This window comes from Sapajus apella, unplaced genomic scaffold (genome assembly GCF_009761245.1).
Source record: "Sapajus apella isolate SASKATOON/1434 unplaced genomic scaffold, GSC_monkey_1.0 scaffold53, whole genome shotgun sequence".
Classification (NCBI taxonomy): domain Eukaryota; kingdom Metazoa; phylum Chordata; class Mammalia; order Primates; family Cebidae; genus Sapajus; species Sapajus apella.
In genome coordinates this window covers 12,898-36,312 of record NW_022436993.1, presented here as the reverse complement: position 1 = coordinate 36,312, position 23,415 = coordinate 12,898, and the positions used below count along the sequence as shown (strand labels likewise).

Here is a 23,415-nt window from a genome sequence, read left to right as displayed (position 1 = left end):
GCATTTTTGAGAATGTGATGGCTTCACATTTTCCTGAATTAAAGGGAAAAAAAAGAGTGTTCATACATGTAGTGCAGGCCAACTGTGGACAACATAAAAAAGAAATAAAACCACACCTAGACATTTTGCAGTGAACTTATAGAACACCAAGGAAAAAGAAACAACCTTTAGAAGTTATAAGGGAGAAATCACAGAAGAGCTACACACTGGTAACAGTAAGAGTCCTGTCTTAGTTTTCTGTGCTATATAAAAAAATTACACAAGCTTAGCAACTTAAAAAAAACACACATTTCTTATCTCATTGTTTCTGTGGGTCAGGAGTTTGAACATGGCTTAGCTGGGTTCTCTGCAAGGCAGCAATTGAGGTGTCAGCCCAGGCCAGGTTCTTATCTGGAGGATAAATTGGGGAAGCATCTGCTGCTTCCAAGTCCACTCAGGTTGTTGGCAGAATTCACTTCCTTGTAATTGCAGGATGCATGGCTACTTGCATCTTCAAAGCAGCAAGGAGAGCAAGACTCCAGAACCAGTCTGCAGTCAGTCAGTGTTACATGACGCAATGTGATCATAGGAATGACATCTCATTACTGTTGTCATATTGTATGGGTTAGCAGAAAGTCACAGGTACAACCCATGCTTAAAGGAAGTTGATTATATAAGAGCTTGCACACCAGGAGGTGAGACTGTCGAGTCCACCTTGAGGTCTGCTTGCCATAGGCAGTAGACATCTCACCAGCAAGAGATACCAGAAGAAAGCAGAGGAATAGCCTCAAAGCGTTGGAGAAAATAATTGTCAGTCTCTCCTGGGAGGAAATTTCATTTAAATTGAGAGCCAAATAAAGTCATTTTCAAACACATAAAAACTTAGAAAGGTGATTACTCTTCCTGATTTTTAAACAATATTTTAAAATTATTTTAAGTAACAGAAACAAAGATATTGGTAAAATATGTTGACGTGGCTAGCTACTGATATTAAAATGTTAAATAATTGATTACATTTTGTCTTTTTAGAGATTGACCTAAATTTCCAGCTAGAAATATCATGAAGATGGGGAGATAAGATGGAAAGGAGGAGGGAATGCATGCTAACCGACTGACAGAGGCTTTGCTGTTCAGAGGAAAGAGGGGCTGGATAACTTTAGATATCATTAGGAAAATATAAAATAAAATGTATACATTAAAACCAAATTCACCAAAAAGTGAAGGAATACAAGTTGTAATGTTCAAACCAGCCTAACGAAGGGGAAAAAGCAGATTCAAAACAAGAACAATCAAAAAAAATTTTTTTTTTTCTTGAGATGAAAGAAAAAAAATGCTGGAGTGCAATGGTGTAATCTCGGCTCACTGCAACCACTGCCTCCCAGGTTCAAGCAATTCTCCTGCCCCAGCCTCCCTGGTAGCTGGGATTACAGGTGCACACCACCATGCCCAGCTATTTTTTGTATTTTTAGTAGAGACGGGATTTCGCCATGTTGGCCAGGCCAGTCTCAAACTCCTGACCTCAGGCGATCCACCTGCCTCAGCCTCCCAAAGTGCTAGGATTACAGGCATGAGCCACCACGCCCAGCCAAAAATAATTTTTTTAATCAATTCAACAAATGTCAAGAAAGTAGTAAAATATACGCAAAGAAAAAGCATGGTTCAAAAAAGGTAGCAGGAAGAAGCCCAATGTGTCAATAAACACAATGAATAAATGTAACGTGGTTATACTCACCTATTAAAATATGCTGATTATAAAAGGCACAGTTAAAACATCTGGGGAAAGTTTAAAAATGAAAGAGTTTTTTAAATTCATGAATTTCCAAAGCACCCTATTGCTTAGCTGCTGATTCTCTAATGTCTAATGAAAGATTTGATGAAATTGCAGATTCCTGGGCACTGCCCCAGAAATATTGGTTCAACAAGTTTGGTTTTCTAAGCCAATCATCTGGATAATTAGCAAATTAGCCAGTTGTTTTGGATGAAGGTGACCTGAGTACCAAGCTCTAGAACGTTCAGATTCTGCAGCAGCCTTCAGCCTAGCCATCTAAACCTTCCCTCATCGGCTAATCTTACTTTTTTCGGTTTAACTTTCCCTGATCTCCTACAAACCACATTTTTCCTTTTACTGAGAAAAGAAGGTAGGCGTGACTTTGTTAAAGGAAAGGTGTCCAGATCTAGACCCCAAGAGAGGGTTCTTGGATCTTGCGCAAGAAAGAATTCAGTGCGAGTCCATAAAGTGAAAGCAAGTTTATTAAGAAAGTAGAGGAATAGAAGAATGGCTACTCCATAAACAGAGCAGCCCCAAGGGCTGCTGGTTGCCCATTTTTATGGTTATTTCTTGATGATATGCTAAACACTGGGTGGATTATTCATGTCTTCCCTTTTTAGACTATATAGGGTAACTTCCTGACATGGCTATGGCATTTGTAAACTGACATGGCGCTGGTGGGAGTGTAGCAGTGAGGACCGGTCGCCATCTTGGTTTTGGCCGGCTTCCTTTTTTTCTTTTTTGTTTTTGAGATAGAGTCTTGCTCTGTAGCCCAGACTGGAGAGCAGTGGTGCAATCATTGCTCACTGCAACCTCTGCCTCCCGGGTTCCAGCAATTCTCCTGTCTCAGCCTTCCAAGTAGCTGGGATTACAGGCACCTTCCATCACGCCCAGCTAATTTTTGTATTTTTAGTAGAGGTGGGGTTTCACCATGTTGGACAGGCTAGTCTTGAACTCCTGACCTCAAGTGATCCACCCACCTTGGCTTCTCAAAGTGCTGGGATTACAGGCATGAGCTACTGCACCCTGGCTGGCTTCTTCACTGTAAACTGTTTTATCAGCAAGGTCTTTATGACCTACATCTTGTGCTGACCTCCTATCTCATCCTATGACTAAGAATGCCTAATGATCTTGAAATACAGTCCAGTGGGTCTCAGCCTCATTTTACCCAGCTCCTATTCAAGATGGCATTTACTCTGGTTCAAACATCTCTGACAACCTGTCTAGTTTACTGCTTCCCAGGCTTAAAGCTACAAGAGTAGGTCCAGGATGCTCTCTAGCCATTGTTTCTGCAGCAGCAAAGATGAAAGTCAGACAAACTAAGCCAAAAAGTGCTGAACTGTGATGGCTAGTTCCTTAGAGGTTTATTAGACTTTACTTTCCTCGGACATTGAGAAAAGTATTCAGCTGAAGTCCATTAAGCAAATTAAAACACTGGAGAAAAATAAACATAGATTGAGGTAGATAGCAATTTTATGAGAGAAAGGAAGCAGTTAGTTCTAACAAAGCTCCCGTCTGTTACTTGGACTCGTAGATGCTCTTAAAACTCTTAAGATACTGTTCTCTCCAAGATAGCCTGCTGGCAGTCATAAAAGAAAGTTAATGGAATTTTTTTCCCCACAAGTACAAAAGCTGGTACAAACTAAAATAAAAATATAACCACATTGTTTCTTAGTGCAATTCCTGACACCAAGCCATTTGTCCCTGTGGCTCCAAACAGGGAATTAAATACTATATCCAAGACTGAGGTATATTGTGCACATGCCACATAGCGCTTGGACTTCAGGTGAAACCAAACCACACTGATATACAGTTCGCCCAGAGTAGAAACATATATGTTAGAGAATCACTTCAAATTCATACTTCAGGGCAATTCTTAGCAATATCTGAAAAACAAGACATTTTATAATATTCCAAATCTTTAATAATGCAAAATTTTTAAAAAATGCACACCTATGATGTGCAATGCTGGGTCTATGACACATGCGAGGAAGATGAACAAAAGTTTTCTATGCAAATCACCTTTCTTGCAGATGAGTTTGTGCATTTATTTTAGGCATTTAAAAATAAAGTCACCACTTGGACTTTGTCTCCAAGGCAAGGAATATTCCCTCAGGGCAATGAGCAATGACTCTCAAAGCTCTATGCATGCATATTTTCCTAAGGGACAGGGGTGAAGCCAGCGTTAGATTTTTCCATTTCACATTCTGTGGCATATTCAGAGGCCTTGCTCTCTTCCTCACCTTGCCCTGAGGTTATGGAAACAGAGCCTGGTGCCAGCCTCACTCTCCAGCAGCTCCACACACACGGGCTGGTTTCTCTCCAGGAGACAGGGCTGCAGAAGATGGAGGAGGTGAGTTCTTGGATTTTCTAAGCCAAGTAAATTCAATACTTCAAAGCATCCTTACTATGTAAAAGGCTCAAGCTTTCTAAATACTGCAAAATTCTTTACTACCGAATATTTCCAGCCTTGCTTCATACTGAACATATATGTGCATAATCACAGACATTGCACATTTTCAAAGAAATCAGGGGGGACCAAAACCCCTGAGTCATCTAAACCCATTAAAAGTGAGAACTATTGTTTTGCAGAAATGTCACAGTATTTTTTAAAGGGGAAAAAAAGCAAGTTGTACTAATTTTGTAATAGATAAAAGCACAATTTCTTCTTTTATGTCCAATTAGTCACAAAGGAGAGCGTCTCTGAAACATAAACGGCCAGATTCTCCCTAAGCCCAAGTAAATATCTCCCCAAAATGCCCACAATAATCTCAAAGCTAGATGCTGATTTCTTGGCACTGAAAATCAAGTTCAATCTGATTATCCTTCCTAGCAGGGCATGGGAAAGGCATAACCAGTTTAAATCCACAGAAACCCCAAACCTCATTTTTGCCAACCATTCTAACATTGCCTCCCTTGACATCTTACCCAAGAGCTGCCTTAAAAAAACAAAACGGGCTAATTTGGCTCCTTCTGCGCCGTCTTTTCTCGCTGGTTAGTGAAGATACTAATGGCAAGCATTGCACAGAAACCAGAGACAAGAGGTTCAAATACTCCACAAACCAAATTACCAGCCAAAGGAAAACTCTAAAGCATCAAGAGTTTTCCCAAACCTCCAAATGAAATTAGAAGTAATAACCCCGTGGAAGTGCCCATGATCTTTAACGTTTGTGGAATGTTTGGTTGAGTTAATATCAAATATGAACACATCTGGGTTAGCAGGCAGAATTCCCACTCAATCCTGGAGCCTTGACTTTTCTCATGAAACCACATTCGTGGCAGAAAATCTGCTGTGAATACCCCGATTTGCAATTAGTATTATCTCCTGTTAAAAAGACTATGATGTATGTAGCAAAGTGTAAAATTCCGTGCTGTGTAAAATATGAGGTGTAATTATAAAATGGGGAGCTCAAGGGGCGAGAGTGCCTTCTCAAATGGGGCTGGTGACCTACTGCTCCTGGAGTGGATGATAAATGGGGACCAGCCTTCTGAGCTCGCAGGGGTTTGGGATGGCCAAGGGGATTGATTAAAGTAGATGCAGAAAGTTTTTTTTGCAAAGATTGTGAAGAAAAATCACAGTTTCTAAGGGGAACAGAATGCCTTTACTCTACGTCAGCCGCTGCGAGCAGACGAGCGCTTCTCAATCGCAGCTGGCCCTTGAACACCAGGGGTTTGAACGGAGTAGGTCCACTAATCTTCGAATTTTTTTCATTAAAAGTTGCTAATAATAAGCCTGCCTCTTCTGCTTCCCCTTCTACCTCCTCCTCTGCCGCCCCTGAGACAGTCAGACCAACTCCTCCTTCCCCTCCTCAGCTTACTCAACATGAAGACGACGAGGATGAAGACCTTTAGGATGGTGCACTTCCACTTAATGAACAGTAACTGTATTTCTTTTCCTTATGATTTTCTTTTTCCTTTTTTCATTTTTTCAGAGTCTCACTGTGTCACCCAGCCTGAAGTGCAGCGTCATGATCACAGTTCACCGTAGCCTTGACCTCCTGGGCTCAGGTGATCCTCCCACCTCAGCCTCTCAAGTAGATGAGACTCCAGGTGCAGGCCACCATGCCGGGCTAACCTTTGTATTTTTTGTAGAGGTGGGGTCTCACTTTGTTGCTCAGACTGGTCTTAGTTTCCTGGGCTCAAGTAGTCGGCCCACCTCAGACTCCCAAAGCGTTGGGATTACAGGCATGAGTTGCCACAACCAGCTGTGATTTTCTTAATAACATTTTCTGTTCTCAAACTTCTTTTATTATAAGGATACAGTATAGAATACATATAGCCTACAAAACATGTGTTAATCAACTATTTATGATGTCGGTAAGGCTTCTGAGGAACTGCATTAACTCCTCTTCCCGGGTCCACAAGGGACGCGGTTTTAAAAGCAAGAACTTTCCAGCGACATGCCTGACCTGTCTTCTTTCACATCTCCATCCGGGAGCCTAGAGTTCTTCCTCTAAATTTGGTGGCATAGGAAGGTAGGCTGCCCAGGCGAGCGCCCTTTATTTAGAAAGCCCGCAAAAGGCTATGGGAGGACTGTGGGCCAGGCAACCAATCCAGCGTCAGAGTCAAAAATCAATCACTCCAGCGGAAGTTTGAAGGAACTCCTCTCATGGGACAAGAACTTGAATGGGGCGGGAGTAACTCCAGAGTAAAAGTCCCTCTGCCCCTCACCTGTGTGGACTCACTTCTGGATCCCCTCCCACAGCATCGTGGGAGATCCCCCCCCCCCAATAAATCGCTTTTCTGCAAAACTCGATGGCTCCAATATTTACTTAAACGAGCCCACCACACCTCCAGGACCTCTTACCCCATTCCTGGGGCAAGAGGGGCCAAGAACTTGGAACACCCAGTTACACTTCAGGCAATAGTAGGCCATGAGCTGTTACATTTGGGGGAGTCAAAAGTGATACATGGATTTTTGGCTGTGAGAGAGTTGAGGCCCCTCACCCCATGTTGTTCAAGGATTGCCGGTAATTTGAATGACGGCTACTGGGCAATGGCAATAATTTGCTCTTCTTGTTTAGAATTGTGCTAGATGATTGCTATATTCACAAAGGAACATGACGTGGGTTTTCATTTTACACTCATTGAGCTGGTGTGTGGACAGTTGCATCTCCGTATTAAATGAAAGTTTATTATTATTATTTTACTGACTAAGCTCCCATAGCCATGTCCTAGTAACTCAATATCCATTAAGCTCTGACTGGGTGCCTGACACTAGGAGCCTCTTTCTCAGAGCAAATCACTCAATCACAAATATTCACTCAACAAGCTCTTACCAAATGCTTAACTTGGCGCCAAACTTTGTGCTTCACGTTAAAAATGCAACAAAGTAACTCCCTGGGCCTCAGCTTTTTTTTATCTGTAAAGGAAGGTAGTAGACCACAACAATTTTGGGGGGTTCCCTCCTGTTTTTAAAAAAGGAAATCTCATTTTTTGTTTTATTACTTGTTTATAAATAATTATCTTTAATTTATAAACTTCAAGAATCTAGATTTGCTATTGTGACTTCTCCTGATTCTAACTTAGACATTTGAAAGGTCACCAGAGAATTCCATCCTCACCGTTGGAGCTTGCCAGCACTGGGAGATCAGTGTGAACTGGAATTTTCAACATGTGCTTACAAATTACTGCAAACCCCAGATACAATAAACACATAAATGCGAGAGAATTGAGATCCTTAGAATCGTTCTCATAAAACGCCTTTCCCACTTGATAATGGCAATATAATCAGGATTCCAGCAGAGACGGCCCTCCCGTGGGAGGAGGAGCTCAAGGTTGGAGGCTATGGGGTTGATGCCTCCTGTCCCTCTTATCTGGCTCAAAGCAACAACCATTTGCCATTGACAGGAGCCGGCAGTTGTAAGCCTGCTGGGTTTCTGATTTTTCTTATTCTGGGAGTGCACGGTTGGGTTAAATCATGGAAAAAGTCATGCCACACAGGCATTTTCCTTTGAAGAAGTTAAGGAGAGTTCAGCCACAGTGCAAGTTCTTTCTCCATTTATCTTGGACTTAAAAAAAAGTTGGAAATGGCTATAACATGACATGCTGACATATGAGAATAAAAACGGGAAAGAGTTGCAAAGATGTTGGCAAAGAAAAGAGGTCTGCCAATGAGTGGGCATTTGTAGGAAAAAAAGTAGCAAAATGCATCGGGCACAGGACTGAATGTTCACACACACACACACACACACACACACACACACACACACACAGTCACTCACATACAGACACACACATAGCAAGACAAATTCTCCAAGGGCTCTAGCATCAAGTACTGAAGAAATTCCTGGGGTACCACATAATGTGTGTTATCCTACTGTCTGAACTGCGCCTTAAGGATTTTGGAGTGTTTGGGATCCTGGAAAATTTTCTGTAAGAGTTTGGCAAATGTTAAAAATGTCAAGGAATTGAAATAATTTTTAAAAGACCCAGTGCAAGATGAGTGTGGCATGGAAGACGCTGAAGGATTCATGTCGTATCCATCCACCTGCCTCCAGGCTGGGCAGAACACACCTGCAGAAAAGCTGTTTAACTCAGCAGGCTTGAAAGGAGCAGTTCTTAACATTGCGGAAGTCCCATGCTATTTTGAGAATTTGGTCAAATTTAAAGAAAAATGATCAGGAATATCTCCACTTTGCATACATTTACAGGTTTTCAGATCATCTGAAGCCTTGGACCAAGAACTCCTACTCTTATTAGAAAATATCCCTAGACCTTGTTGATAAATGAATCTTTATGCTGAAGGGCCTCACATTTCTCCACCAAAATAATTCAAACCTACCTGATACTTTTGCCTAAGACTTCATTTTTTTCCACCATGGGGGTGGGGTAATACTAATATTCATAGTAGTGATATCTCTACTAATGTTCATCATAACCATGTACGTTGAGCTCTTGTCACGTGCCAGGAACTATTCCAACAGTTTTCATGGTAACAATTGGTAATTGGCAGGGCACAAGTTTATATCCTCGAAATCTGATAACAGAGCTGGCACTCTGAAACTTCTAGATTCCTCTACCCTTGAAAATGTTTCTTTTCTATGCATGACAATGGAAATTGTTAAACAACATACACGTTAAAGAACTATAAAACATGCTAAAAACGAGTTGTCTTTTTTTTGAAACAGGGAATCACCCACCACACTTGTCACCTCCACTGAAGTGCAGTGGCACGATTGTACCTCACTGTCACCTCGAACTCCTGGGTTCAAGACACCCTCCTACCTCAGCCTCCTAAGTAGCTGGGACTAGAGGTGCACACGATTATGCTCAGCTAATTTCTCGATTTTTTGTTTGGTGTTTTTGTTTATTTGTTTGTGTGTTTTGGTAGCGATAAGGTCTCACTGTGCTACCCAGGCTAATCTTGAACTCCTGGCCTCCAGCTATCATCCTACCTTGGCCTTTTAAAGCTCTGGGGCTGTGAGCTTGAGCCACAGTGCCCAGCCTTAAAGAAAAGCATTTTATCCTTTTTCCTTATCATTTCAAACACTCTAGATGGTTACCTAGGGTTTTGGTCAAAGTGTACATCCTTTTGTGAGGATGGACTACTTTGCAGTTCCAGTGGCCAGCTGCCACCCACCAAATTCATGATTGGAACCCTGCAAAAATCTAAGAAAGAGTGTCGTATTGACAAAGTATGCTGTCAAGATATATGGGTAGGTCTCAAATGACCACTGGAGTAATCCAACCCATTTGATCACTTTTAAAAACATCTGGAGGACAAAAGCCAACTCCTTCCTGTGATACAGATGGTACTTCTTCTGTGTTTGAATTTTTGAAATAAGCTTAACCAGCAATGGTAGTGTCTATCGTATGAGTCTAAAATAGTGGAGGTGGTAGCCAAATATATACATTGGGGTGGGCCAAGGCTTATGGCATGGCAATGAGGTTTGATTTCCTATAAATGCATCTCTGTGTTTATAACACATTCCATTGCTCTGTTAATCCTGGTGGTACTGTCTTAGTACCACTGTACTTACCCAGTGCAGTTGACTTATAGATGCATTACATCTGGGCACCCTTGAAACTTAAAGCGTGTGCTACAATCCCCAAAGTTCCCTAGAGTAGTCTTAGACTCAGCCCTATCCGTCACCCTAATGGTGTAATGACACCCCTAGTGGTCTATAATAGTGTCAGAAACTGACTAGTAGGAGTTCATTGATTTGGATTAAGGGGGTGGGTTTTTTTGCTTTTTAAACAGATTTGAAACGAAATCTTATTCAGAGCCCAAGGATTCAAGCTTCTCCCACTTTTCCTACACCCACAAAAAGTGGAGCTGGAAAGCAAGTTGGATTGCCCTGGGAACAGGAGTGGGTCTGTCCACTCCCCAGGGTGGCTCAGACCTCCTGGTGTGAGGCCTCGGGGGGCAGAAGGATCGGTCCTAAGGCAACTTCATGGGGTTTTAGTCTCTTAAAGAACTAAAGTGTTCACAGTCTGAAACTGGTTTTGGGGGAAGAAAGCCACTGAACTTTGAAGATGTCTGAATTCACATTGCAATTCTTTTGAGGAAAGTTACACATTGAGTCAACCTCAGTGATTAATTACCAATCGTAAATTCGTTTGTCAAGTGGGCCAGCTGAACTCACAGGAAAGGGGCCATCCACAGTGTCAAGGTCAATAGAAGATGGAGAGGACTAGCTATTTCAGATTTTCTCACACTTTAGTCAGCATTGGAATCATCTGGGGAGCATGTCAAATCTCAGATTCCTAGGCCACCACACCCCTAATTCTGATTCTGCACACTTAGACTGAGATCGAGAAAATTTTATTTTAACATGTTTTTCGGGTGAGGTTCCCAGGCTGGTGGTGAGAGCCACACTTTGAAGAACACTGGTAAAAACACTGCAGATCCATTTATGGGAAATATCCACAATAGGCAAATCCATAGAGACAGAACACAGATCAGTGGGTACCAGGGCTGGGGAAAGAGGGAAATGGGAAGTGAATGAATGGGAACAAGATTTCCTTCTGGGGAGATGAAAAAGTTATGGAACCAGAGAGAACTGATGGATGCGTGCTGTGAATGTACTTGATTACTCTGGACTGTATACTTTCAACTGGTTAAAACAGTACAGTTTATTTAATATCTATTTTACTACAATTTTTTAAAATAAACAAATAAAAACACTGCACACATTTAAAACCTCTGTTTCCATCATCACCACTGAGCTGACCAAGTCTGTGTTTGATTCGCTCCCTGTTTCTGCTTAGCTCAGCTTTGTGGCTGCTGTCTCCGTGCAGGTAAATGTGTAAGTCAGCTTAGGAGCTTGAATCTTTACACCTGTGCTGTCTGGCTCTTGTGTCTTCATCTTACTTTCTATGGCCCCAAGAAAAGAGGATTGAGAATAATGTGTCCGCTTACTCTTTTTAGTTTACTGCAATATATGGCTGTTTAGATGGCACAGGATATCACCAACGAGGTTCCATTTTATACGAAAAATAAGTAGGATCAGACTATATCAGTAGAGTGAAATTAATATGGTTAATTTGATTAGAATAAGACCTTTAAATAATAGAACATTTACAATAATTTATCATGGGAAGAGGAGTGACTTTGAAAACTTTCTGTGGCGCATGCATGCTGGATTTCTCATTGGTAAAGTAATTACAGTCATTGGCGAATGTAGAGATTAATCAGTTTTATTTTACAGTAATCATGCATTTCAAATGTGCTCACCTGTTCTGTGATAAGCGGCTATCAACAGTATGCCAGCTAGATTTTTAAACTTATTTTGGAATCATTTTAGATTTATAGAAAAGTCGTGCAGAGCCTAGAGTCCCACATTCCCTTTCCCAGCTTCCCTAACATGAACATCTCACACATACACAGCACGTTTGTCAAAACCAAGAAATTAACATTGGTGCAATGCATTAACTGCAGGCTTCATTCAGATTTCACTCGTTTTTCTAATATTGACGTTTTTTCATCCCAGGATCCAATCCAGGACACCGCATTGTTTTTAGTTTTCATACTTCCTCAGTCTCTTCCAGTCTTCAGCATTTTCTCAGCCTTGCTTTTCTTGACTCTGGCACACTTGAGGCGCACGGGTCAGGTATTTTGTGGATGTCCATCCTTTGGGGTTTTATTAATGTTTCCTCATGATTCGAGTGGGGCTATGGATTCTGGGGGAAGAAAGCCACAGAGGGGAGGTGCCCTTCTCTCACGTCCCACAGCGGGGCCTGCCTCCTCCCTGGTGAGGTCAACCTCGATCACTTGGCTAAGATGGAGTCCACCGGGTTTCTTCAGCAGCAAGTCACCATTTTCCCCTTTCTGTGTTCTCTCTGCGGGAAGCAAGTCGGTCAGTCCAGCCCCTACTCACAGGGTGGAGAATTAGGCTCCGTTTCCTGGAGGGGGATTATCTACACTGACTACTTAGAATTCTTCCGTGAGACAGACTTTCTTGTCCTCAGATGTTTATTTATTCAATCATTTATTTATATCAGCATGTCCTCATACATATATTTATTTTATTCTCTGAGTTAGAACCCAGTGCTATCGTGAGTTATTTTGTTGCGCGATTGTCCCAGTTTGGGCCACCGAGAGTCTTTTCAGTTTGTTCCTGTGTCTCTTTGATATGTGCCTCCCCGACCCGCAGCGTATTATTCTCTGCACCAACAAAATACTCCAAGCTAATTTTGCATTTTCTGGGACTCAGTCCTGAAATCAGCTTATTTCTAAGGAGTCCTGGCTCCTTTGACTGGAGAATGAAATTTGAAGCAAGTCTGTGTGTTGAGAGTGCTCATTGCTACTGGAGTGCCACTGCTTCTAGATGGACAGATTTATATTCATGTCTCAACTCTAATCCAGTATCACAGAGTTCAATTCTAGTCTTTCTCTTTTGCTTATTTTTAACTTCTCTCTCTGACAGTGTGAAATCTGGCTCCCATTATCTGCAATTTTTTTTTCCCTCATTTGTTTAATGCTAGTTTACATGTAGTTTCAGAATTGCTAGCACTTACCCAAATGAGAAGGGAATTCAACTGGAGTATAGTGTTTATGTACAGATTGTTTTGTCCGTAGACTTTAAATATTCAGTCAAAACACTATTTTTTAAAGTTACCTGGATCCACATCTCTTTTCCCACTCTTTCAGCAAGGTTATGTCATACATTTATAATACTGTTGGGTCTTTTCGTCACAGACTGAATTCTATCCTGGTATTCCCCAACATCCTGGATGATTTTTTAAAGTTTGCATACAATGAAGTTCCCCCGTTGTTGTATATGTGTCTGTGGGTTTTGACAAATTTGTGAAGCCATGTATCCACTCCCCGAGACCATAGAGAACAGTTCCATTGACCTAAAATAAAATAGAACACGTGTGGTTCCTTTGTAGTCAATTTCTCCTCTGACCCTTGACAATCACTGAACTGTTTTCCATCCCCATAAATTTTGCCTTTTCTATAATGTCACATATATGGAATTTTATAATACGTAATACGTCGTCTTTTGGGTCTGGCTTCTTTTACTTAGCAAAATGCATTTAAGATTCATTCACGTTGTTGCGGGAATGAAATGACTCATTCCTTTAATTACTGAGCAGTATTCCATTGTATGGATTAGACACAGTTTTTAAATACATTTGCCTCTTGAAGGTCATCTTGGTTGCTTCTAATTTTTAGTGATTATGAATACAGCTTCTGTAAACATGGGTTAGCTTGTTTTTGTGTGAACGTAAGTTTTTGATTCACTTGAACAAATACGTAGGAGTGTGTTGTCAGTTTATACGACAAGTCTATGTTTAATTTTATGAGAAACTGCCAAACTGTTTTCCAAAGTGACTGTACCATTTTACATTTCCACCAGTGATAAATCGGAGTTCTTACGGTTCTGTGTCTTCAGCATTTGGTGTCATCTAATTTATTTTAGCAATTCTAATTAGTGAGAAGTGATATCTAATTGTGGTTTTAATTTACACTTCCCTGGTAACAATGATATTAATCATGTTTTCATATGCTTATTTGTCATCTATATAACTTCTTTGAGGTGTCTGGTCAAATCATTTGCTTATTTTTTAATTGGGTCATATGCTTACTTGTGGTTGAATTTCAAGAGTCCTTTATATATTCTGAATACAAGGCTTTTATCAGACATTGAGTTGTAAATATTTCTTCCAATCTGTAGCTAGTCTTTTCATTCTGTTAACAATGTCTTAAAAAGGGCAAAATATTTAAATTTTGATCGAGTCCAACTAATCGTTTTGTTATTGTTATTGTTCCTTTCATGGGTTGTGCTTTTGGTGTTGTATCTAAAATTTCATTGCCAAACCCAAGGTCCTGCACATTTTCTATGTTTACTTAAAAATTTTCATTGTGTCGCTTTTTACATTTAGGGTTTTGATCCATTTTGAATTAATTTTTATATGAGATATAAGGTATGTATTCTTCAATATACCTTGTTTTATTTTTGTTGTTGTTTCTGTTGTTTTGCGTATAGACAGTCTTATTTTTGTACCATTTGTTGAAGGGAACATCATCTTTCCATTGAATTTAATTTGCGTCTTTATAAAACGTTAGTTGACTACACATTTGCAGCTCTATTTCTGGGCTCTCTATTTTGGTCCACTGTTCTATGTGTCTATCTTTCCGCAAATATCATTCTGTCCTCATTACTACAGCTTTACATTAAGTCCTAAAATCAAGCAGTATGAGTCCTTCAATTTTGTTCTAAATACCTTTGCCTATTCTAGTCCCTTTGCCTTTTCATATAAATTTTAGGATCCTCTTATTGATATTTCCAAACAATTTTCTGGGATTTTAAATGGAATTCAATTAAATCTATAGATTAAATCTTAATAATATTGAATCTTCAAATTCATGAATATGGTATATCTTTTCATTTACTCAGGTCTTCTTTGATTTTTCATTTATCTTATAGTTGTCAGCATATATATTCTGCACACATTTTGTTAGGTTTAAATTTAAATACTTCATTTGTGTTTGTGTACTATTGTAAATGTTTCTTTTTGTTTCATATTCTCATTTTCTGTTTTTAGTATATAAGAATGTAATGGCTTTTATATATTTACCTCATTATCTGAAAACTTGCTAAACAAGCATTTTTGAAAAAGAAAAAGACAGTCTGTCTCTATTTTCTCACTGATTGTAAAATCCCTATTTCAAAGCATTTTGAAAAAGATGTTTGAAGAAAAACCTATACATTTTCTTATATTATAGACAGTTCACAAGAAAAGATCCACAAATGGCTTCTAAAGATTAAAAAAAGATGCTCAAGCAACTTGAAATAACAAAAGCTGAAATTGAAACTCTGCCGAAAACTTACGTTTCATCTCTGATATTGACAAATATTGAAACATTTGATGACACAGTGTACTATCTTCCTGATACAAGCCCATGTGAAAGGCAATTTGGCAAATATCTAGCAAAATTACAAAATTATACCCTTTGATCCAGCAAGACATTCTTGCAAAGGTAAATGACACATGTATAAAATTACTGGTTGTAATATGTTTATAATAGAAGAATAAAATAGACTAAGTGTGCATCAATATGAAATTGGCCAAGTATGTTACGTTGTATCTGCACAATGTAATGCTATATGAACTTAAAAATACATTTCAACAAAACCTTTGCATTACTGGCAGATGGATTTTAAGAAAATGTAATGATTAGTTAGGTGCAGCCAACAATAAAGTTCTACTTAGATCTACATATTCCAATGAGAATTCATTTCAAATGTGTCACTAAATCTGAACATTGAAATAAATAGACCTCAAAAACAGCTCTTTAGTTATTGATTCGCAAGATGTTAGGCCAAATTTTTTTAAAATGATGAAATCATATTACAAAAATATTTTATTAATAATAATTTGACTATAGTAGATAAATGTGCTGTTAATATATTTTAATGTCAATTTCACCTCTATGTTGCTCATTTTCAAATTTTAGTTTTGTGTATGTTGATAATTTATGTAGCATATTAGTACAGAGGTACAGAAGTATGATTTATAATGTAATATACATCTAAAGGGGACACATGCTTAACCTTGTTTATTAATGGAGTCTGTGATAAAGTTTGCAGACTGTTGACTTAGAGAAGAGCTCTCACTTGGATGGGAGGCCCTGGCCAAGCTGTGTAGTGAGGAGGCTGTTGAGGGGAAGAGAGAAAAAATGAAGGTTTTAAGGCCCAGAAGACAGTTATCACCTGCCTCAGAACACAAGCGAGCAGGATAACATGGCCTTTAGTCCCAGGAAGTAGAATTCTAGCATCTCTAGGTGGTGAGAAACAAAGGTGTTAAGAATTTTTCTTTCTCTAACATTCTAATGAAAGGTTCTTGAGCTAGGAAAGGATTACTCGTGCCTTGTAGGAATCAGACATGGCTTCAGGGGATGCGGGAAGCTCACCTGAGCTGCCAGTCACAGACTGAGTAAGTAGAGCGTGCTTCTTCCGCAGACTCGCCTGAGAAGTCAGCCTCTGGGGCAGGCACCAGGAATCTGCATTTTCAGTAAGGCCTAAATTACTCTGATGCCACCCGTCCCAGAGAACCAGCAATGGCAGGTTCTTGAAGGATGTAGAACATGATGCTTGGGGTTACTATTGCTGTGGGTTTTCTTTTGACTTGTTTGAGATCAGTAACATTCTAAGTCAGGGGATGGAAACCCACTTTATTTGTAAGCTGTGCATTTTTTTTGTTTTGTTTTGTTTTTTTGAGACAGGGTCCCACTCTGCTGCCCAGGCTGGAGTTCAGTGGCACAATCACAGGTCACTACAGCCTCAACCTCCAAGCCTCAAACAATCCTCCCACCTCAGCCTCCCAAGTAGTTAGGACCACAGGCACACACCACCATACCTGGCTGATTTTTGTATATTTTGTAGAGACAGGGGTCTACCTTTGTTGCCCAGGCTGGTCTCAAACTCCTGGCTTCAAGTGATCTGCCTGTCTGAGCCTCACAAAGTGCTGGGATTATAGGCATCAGCCACCATGCCCAGCCTAAGCTCTGCGTCTTAAACCTCGTTTGTCTGCCTCTCACAGCTTAACACAATGCTGTATGCCACGGACTGGCATGCTTTCTCTGAAAAGGGCCAGATAATAATATGTTAGGCTTTGTGGTCCATACAGTGTCTAACACAACTACTCAACTCTGCTGCTGTAGTTGGAAATCAGCCATCAATATATTACCAAATGGGTGTAGCTGTGTTTTGATAAAACTTTACATACAAAAGCAGGCCTGGTTTGCCCACCTTGCTATTCACATTTGTAATGTACATACCCCTCATGAAGTGCAGTTTCTTACCTTATTGCTTAGTCACCTTAGAGCCCTGCTTGTTACTCAGGGTGATGGCCTTGCTGATGAATACTAGCCCTGTTTTGGGCCTAGGCTTTCAATGCAGGAATCCAGCCCCAGGGAAAGAAACCAGTGACTGGAGAAGTTTCTAGGCATATGCAGAAAATGACACGGGATGAACACATGGATGAACATCCAGTTCAGGATCCCAAGCAGGTGTCAGAAATTTCACTTCACCTTATTCCAGCAAGGCTGTCGTGTTTGGGGAAGACATCATTCCAAGAGTGGAAGAGCCTTTGTGGGAAATGAGGAGGCAGCAGGAGACGGCGCTCTTGATCCTACTGCCATTTCACATGGTTCTGGGGGGCCCTCTTGATGCCCCTCTGCTCCCCCAGGCGCTGTGCTCTTTTCCTGAGGCATCGTCATCCATCCATCCTGCTCCCCAGTCAGGTGCCAGGCTTTTAGGAGGCCCCCAAGCACTGGTGGTGAAGCCCAGCAAAACAGTGCATTTGCAATCTCAGATAAAACATTGGTATTTTGGAAGCAACATGCCCACATTTGGAAATGAATCAAGAAAAGAAAATGAAAGATTAGGTGCTTCATCTTCACCCTTCAATAAACCCCCAAACAATAAACCTTCAAGTTGTCCATACAGCCCCATGGGTCTTTCATCTCTGGATGAAATGGGGTGTCTATTTCTACACATCCAGCTGATCCTTGAACAAATGCAGGGTTCAGGGGCGGGTGCCAAACCTGCCCAGCTGAAAATCTGCATGTAACTTTCAACTCCCCAGAAACTTAACGACTCATAGCCTACTGCTGACTGGAAGCCTTACCGATAACATAAACAGCCAATAAGCACATATTTTATGTTCTATGTCTTCTGTACTGTACTCTTACAATAAAGTAAGCTAGAGAAAAGAAAATGTTATTTAAAAAGCATAAGGAAGAGCAGACACGTTTACTCTTAGTTAAGTGGAAGTGGGTGATCGTCAAGTCCTTCATCCCGGTTGTCTTGGCACTGAGCAGGCTGAGGCGTGGGAGGAAGGGGAGGGGTTGGTCTTGCTGTCTCAGGGGTGGCAGAGGCAGAAGAAAATTCCCAAAAAATGAACCCACACAGTTCAAAGCCATGTGTTCAAGGGTCCGTGGTATAGGGAATGTTTCACCCTTGTATTCTATTTTCTATTCCTAGAATTCAAATAGAAATCCTAAAAGTTTCACCTGGATGTGTATTAAGGAGGGTTAATTTTTTCACTTGCTGAATCCTGAGAACACAGCGCTGACTTGGAAGTCACTGTAGGGAAAAGCATTAGGGAAAGAGCCTGTAGTCGCGTTCCTTCCCTGCACTGTGGAGTGGCCAGTTTTCCCTGATGGTGGCTCTGAATGACCAAAGTGACAGGCAGCATCTAGGCAGGGCTGTGCACAGTCTCCACCACTGGATTTCAGAGTTCCCGAATCAAGATCGTCTGACCCGGTCTCCTGCTCTTTGGCAGGTTCTGTCTCCAGCAGGCTTTGAGGATGAAGGCTGCGGGCCTTTTGACCCTGATTGGCTGCTTGGTCACAGGCGCCGAGTCCAAAATCTACACTCGCTGCAAACTGGCAAAAATATTCTCGAGGGCTGGCCTGGACAATTACTGGGGCTTCAGCCTTGGAAACTGTGAGATTCTTTCTTTTCGGATTTCTTTCTGTCCTTGACCTCTGCCCTGAGATGCTGAAGGTCCCGGCCACACTCCCTGCTGCGTCTTTCCAGCGGTCCATGCCCTGCCCACACCGCACCCAGGGCTGGCTGCTAGCCTAACTGTGGCTCTCTGGGTCTCCTCTCCTTCCTCCCCTGCCCCTGATTTCCTTATTCCTGGAGTCCTGTCCTCAGGACACCATCAGGGAAGGGAAAATAATGCCACTTCTGCTGGCACTGTGGGGAGGGCACCTGACTTTTGTCTAGGCTCAGCTCCTAACTGGGTGTCCAGCTTCAGGTGCCCCCTCCCAGCCCCCATGTGCCCCTCAGGGTGCCCGCCTGTCCTGCCCCGCCCCGAGGTGTGTTGGGAGGAAGCAGTCAGGGAACCGCGATCGGGAAACGCACCCTCAGACCAGGCTTAGAGCAAGCGATGCACTTCTTTTGCTGGCGTTTCTGGCTTTGCCCCTCCAGGGATCTGCATGGCATATTATGAGAGCGGCTACAACACCACGGCCCAGACGGTCCTGGATGACGGCAGCATCGACTACGGCATCTTCCAGATCAACAGCTTCACCTGGTGCAGACAAGGAAAGCTGCAGGAGCAGAACCACTGCCACGTCCCCTGCTCAGGTGAGGCTCTGACTTTCCAGTGAGCTCCAGGGAGAAAGCCGGCAATGGGATCGCCACCCACGTTTTACTCTAACTAAAATGTGGAGTTCAGACTTGCAAATAGTTCTGTTCCAGATTGGTAAATTATGCAACAGTTTCCAAAGTGGCACTCAGGATCCTGTGGTTGACTTGTCCAAAGATGACTTATTCCATGTAGGAGAGTTTTTATGAAGCCCTCCACTAAACCAGGGGAATGGACAAACGACCCTACTGCCCTTTCAGGTTACAGGTATTTGATGTCTCCAGTAAGAAAAAGGAAGCTGCCTGCCAGCTGCTTTCCATAAGCAATTCGCTCAAAGGATGCAGTTTGTAATTCTTTGTGCATATTGAGATGAATACACTTTATGTTTCTTTCTTTCTTTTTTTTTTTTTGAGACAGTGTCTCACTCTGTTGCCTAGGCTGGAATGCCGTGGTGTGATTACAGCTCATCGTAGTCTTGCCCTCTAGGGCCCAAGCAATCCTCCCTCCTCTGGGTAGCTAGAACTACAGGCACAGGCCTGACTGTTTTTAAATTTTTTTGTAGAGACATAATTTGGCTATGGAGTCTTGCTATGGAGTCCCACCTAGGCTGGTCTTGAACTCCTGGCCTAAGGAGATCCTCCTGCCTCGGCATCTCAGAGTGCTAGAATTATAGATGTGGGCCACTATATTTAGCTCGCCACATGTCTTAAATTAAACTAGAACTCACTTCCACGTTTTTTACTTTAGTCATTCTAGAAATCCATATGAGTACAGCATTGAGGATAACAAAATATGTCAGGCATGAATTCTGCTTTACCAAACTTCCATGTGACATGAAAGAGAAGAGAATATGTGCTTACATGAAGCTAAATGATGTGAGCAGGAGTGCACTGAGTGTCATGGGCTTCAGAGGAAAGTAACGGTATTAACAAACCATGGAAAGTTCTGTAAACATGGTGATATTTGACCTGAGACTTAGAAGATGGGAAAGATTTGACTAAAGAGAGAGAAAAGCTATCCCAGGCCAGGGGAACAGCAAAAGCAAAGAGGTGCCTGTAGGAGGGTGCGGGGCGTGAGCAGAGAGTAAGGAGAGGCTCATCCTTCTGTAACAAAGTGACCTGAAGAGGAATCACCAGAAAGGCAGGTGGAGAGGCTAATGACCACCTGAGCGTGAAGGGCCTGGAGAGCCCGGCTAAGAGGCTTGCACTGATTTCTGCCTGCAAGAGGAAGCCAAGAGAGGTCAGTTAAGTAAGCCCTGCTTCAGCAGGATCAATCTGCAAGAGGGGTGTGGGACGGATTAAAGCAGAGGCCATTTAAGTGTCACTGCAGTTACTGAGCGAAGTGCCACAAAAAGACTGAATGACGGTCACAGTTGGTGACAGAAGACTGAAGCCAGAGATGCTGAACAGACAGAGGACAGAGCTCAGTTGAAGTCATCTTCTCTGTGCTCCCTCTAGAGTGTAAGTCCTCTGCGGGCAGAGAGTTCTGTTTCATTCACTGATGTATCCTCAATGCCTAGAATGGCGTCTGGTCATTGCAGGAGCTCAGTAAATGTTTATTGAATAAATGGAGAGAATGAGGAACAAGAGTGAAGTCAGAGAGAGAGTCATAAAATATTCTATTGCAAATTCTTTCAGGACAGAAAATAAACTATTTTAACTTCTCTTTGCCACATCCAGGAGTCCCCCACTTATTGAAGGGGGAATATATCCCAAGATTCCCAGTTGATGCTGTAACTGCAGATAATATCTAACCCTGTATATACTGTAATTTTTTCTATACATAGATACTGATGACAAAGCATAAATTATAAATTAGTCACACTAAGATGTTATCAACAATCAATAGTAATGGGATAATTATAACAATATGCTGTAATAAAAGGTATGTCAGTGCTTTCTCTCTCTTACTCTCAAAATGTTATATTAATAAAAATAACCAACCACTTTTGACTGTAAATGAAAATTTGGAAAATGAAGTAATCAGCATATGGGTTTAAATGTTTGAATGATTGAATAACATGTCAGTTTACCTAGTACATTGTCCCTACGCTAACATTAATAAAGAATGATCACTACCTCCTGAGATACATCTCCTGATTATTAGTCAGCCTTTAATTTAGAACATTCCTTTGTTAGGCCAAAATCTGTCTTTTTCTAGCCTTCTATACCAATCCTAGTTTTTCCTCCTGGGTTTATTCAAAACAAATTTGCTTTACGTTACACATAAAAACGTATTAACTGTATGCAAATGATTTATAAGTATCTCTCATCTCCAGTTTCTTATCTTCTGAGCTAAAACATTCAGTATATTCACTTTCCCATAGGCATGACTTTTGAACCCTTCCCTGTCCTGGTCAATCTTATTAGCCTTCCCTAAGAGCTCACCAATGGAGTCTCTCAGTCAAATATGAGGATTAAATGTGTGCATTTAACTCCCATGGTGGGCTGACCCCACCTTCCAAATGTCCACTCTCTAATCTCTGAAACTTCTCACTCTGTTATCTTACATGACAAAAGGAGGTTTGCAGATGTGAGGAAGGATCTGAGCTTCGGCAGGGGAGATTATCCCTGACCATGTGGGTGAGCCAATCTAATCTTATGAGTCTTTAAAAGCAGAGAATCTTGCCCAGCTGTGGTCAGAGACAGATCCAATGACAGAAGAAGGAAGAGAGATTCAGAGTGTGAGAGGGTCTCGACCCACCATTGCTGGCTGTGAAGATGGAGTAAGGAGCCGTGAGTCAAGGGATGTGAGTGGTCCCTAGAAGCTGGGAATGGCCCTCAGGTGACAACCTGCAAGCAACAGGGATCTCAGTTCAACGCCCACAAAGAGCTGAACTCTCCTGAATCCCAAATGAGCCCAGAGCCTCCAGAATGGAAAACACACCTGTCAGCACCTTGACTTCAGCCCTGTGAATCCCCGTCACTCTTCCAGCCTAGAGAGCTGTCAGCAAATTCTGCGGTGTTTAAGCCGCTAAGTTTGTGGTAATTTGTTAGGGCAGCAATAGAAACCCAACACACCTCTCCTCCCTCTTGGGGTCCTACTAAATTAACACTAAAGGGGTTCAAGAATCAATAAGATAAAAAGACAAATCCACAAATACAGGATAAATGGAAGAGGAAACTATACCAAAACATTTAGAAGCTGGAAAGCAGAAGGCAAGTGGTGACTAATTTAGTGATTCAAGAAATCTAAATCCTAAACCAGCAGTGGGAAATCTGAGACGCAAACACGGAACCAACACAACAACAAAGCTCAGAAATCAGTAGCATCTGCTACGTCTGGAAGTTGGAGTGAAGATAAATTTAAAGTTCCATTAAGGAATAGTTAGAAAATCCAATTCCTTCCTGAGGCATTCATCTACTGACTGCTCCTCACCCTGGCAGAATACTGAGACTTCTCCCTCTAGGTGAGTGAAGTGGAAAACCTCTCAACTGAGAGACCTCAACAGCCTTTGAGGGCGAGAGCTCCAGACCACAGACATGGGAAATTAAGTTATAGTTTCTGTAGTCCCAACCACCTTCTCCACTCAGATTTCACAATGATAGCAGCCAGGACTGACTTCCCAGATGAGATTTTCTTCTAGAGATCTGGCCAAATTGAAAAGAAATAACCAATGATTCTGAGTGGAACTCCCCAGTGAACAAGACTGGTCAAACCTCCCTGCAGTGAGATCTGCAGTTGAAAATCCCCACCTCTGAGCACAGGGCTCTACCAGCTTTTAGTGTCCCTCTCTTAAATGGTTGCAGAGAGCCAGGGATCACCAGACTTCAGAGGAATGACAGTGACATGAAAAAAATGAGGCAAAAACCAAACAGATAAAAGTTTTTGGGCCGGGCGCGGTGGCTCACGCCTGTAATCCCAGCACTTTGGGAGGCCGAGGTGGGTGGATCACGAGGTCAGGAGATCAAGACCATCCTGGTCAACATGGTGAAACCCCATCTCTACTAGAAATACAAAAAATTAGCTGGGCACGGTGGCACATGCCTGTAGTCCCAGCTACTCAGGAGGCTGAGGCAGGAGAATTGCTTGAACCCAGGAGGCAGAGGTTGCGGTGAGCCGAGATCACGCCATTGCACTCCAGCCTGGGTAACAAGAAAGAAACTCCATCTCAA

At 41.8% G+C, this 23,415-nt stretch overlaps 1 protein-coding gene across 1 annotated transcript in view; it reads left to right on the top strand.

The window, feature by feature from the left end:
- Positions 1-16,097: 16,097 nt before the first annotated feature.
- Positions 16,098-23,415, top strand: part of LOC116527058 (lysozyme-like protein 1) — a 20,209-nt gene continuing 12,891 nt past the window's right edge. The window contains 3 exon segments of the mRNA XM_032243766.1: positions 16,098-16,213; positions 18,488-18,651; positions 19,141-19,299. Coding sequence (XP_032099657.1) covers positions 16,098-16,213; positions 18,488-18,651; positions 19,141-19,299 — 439 coding nt within the window.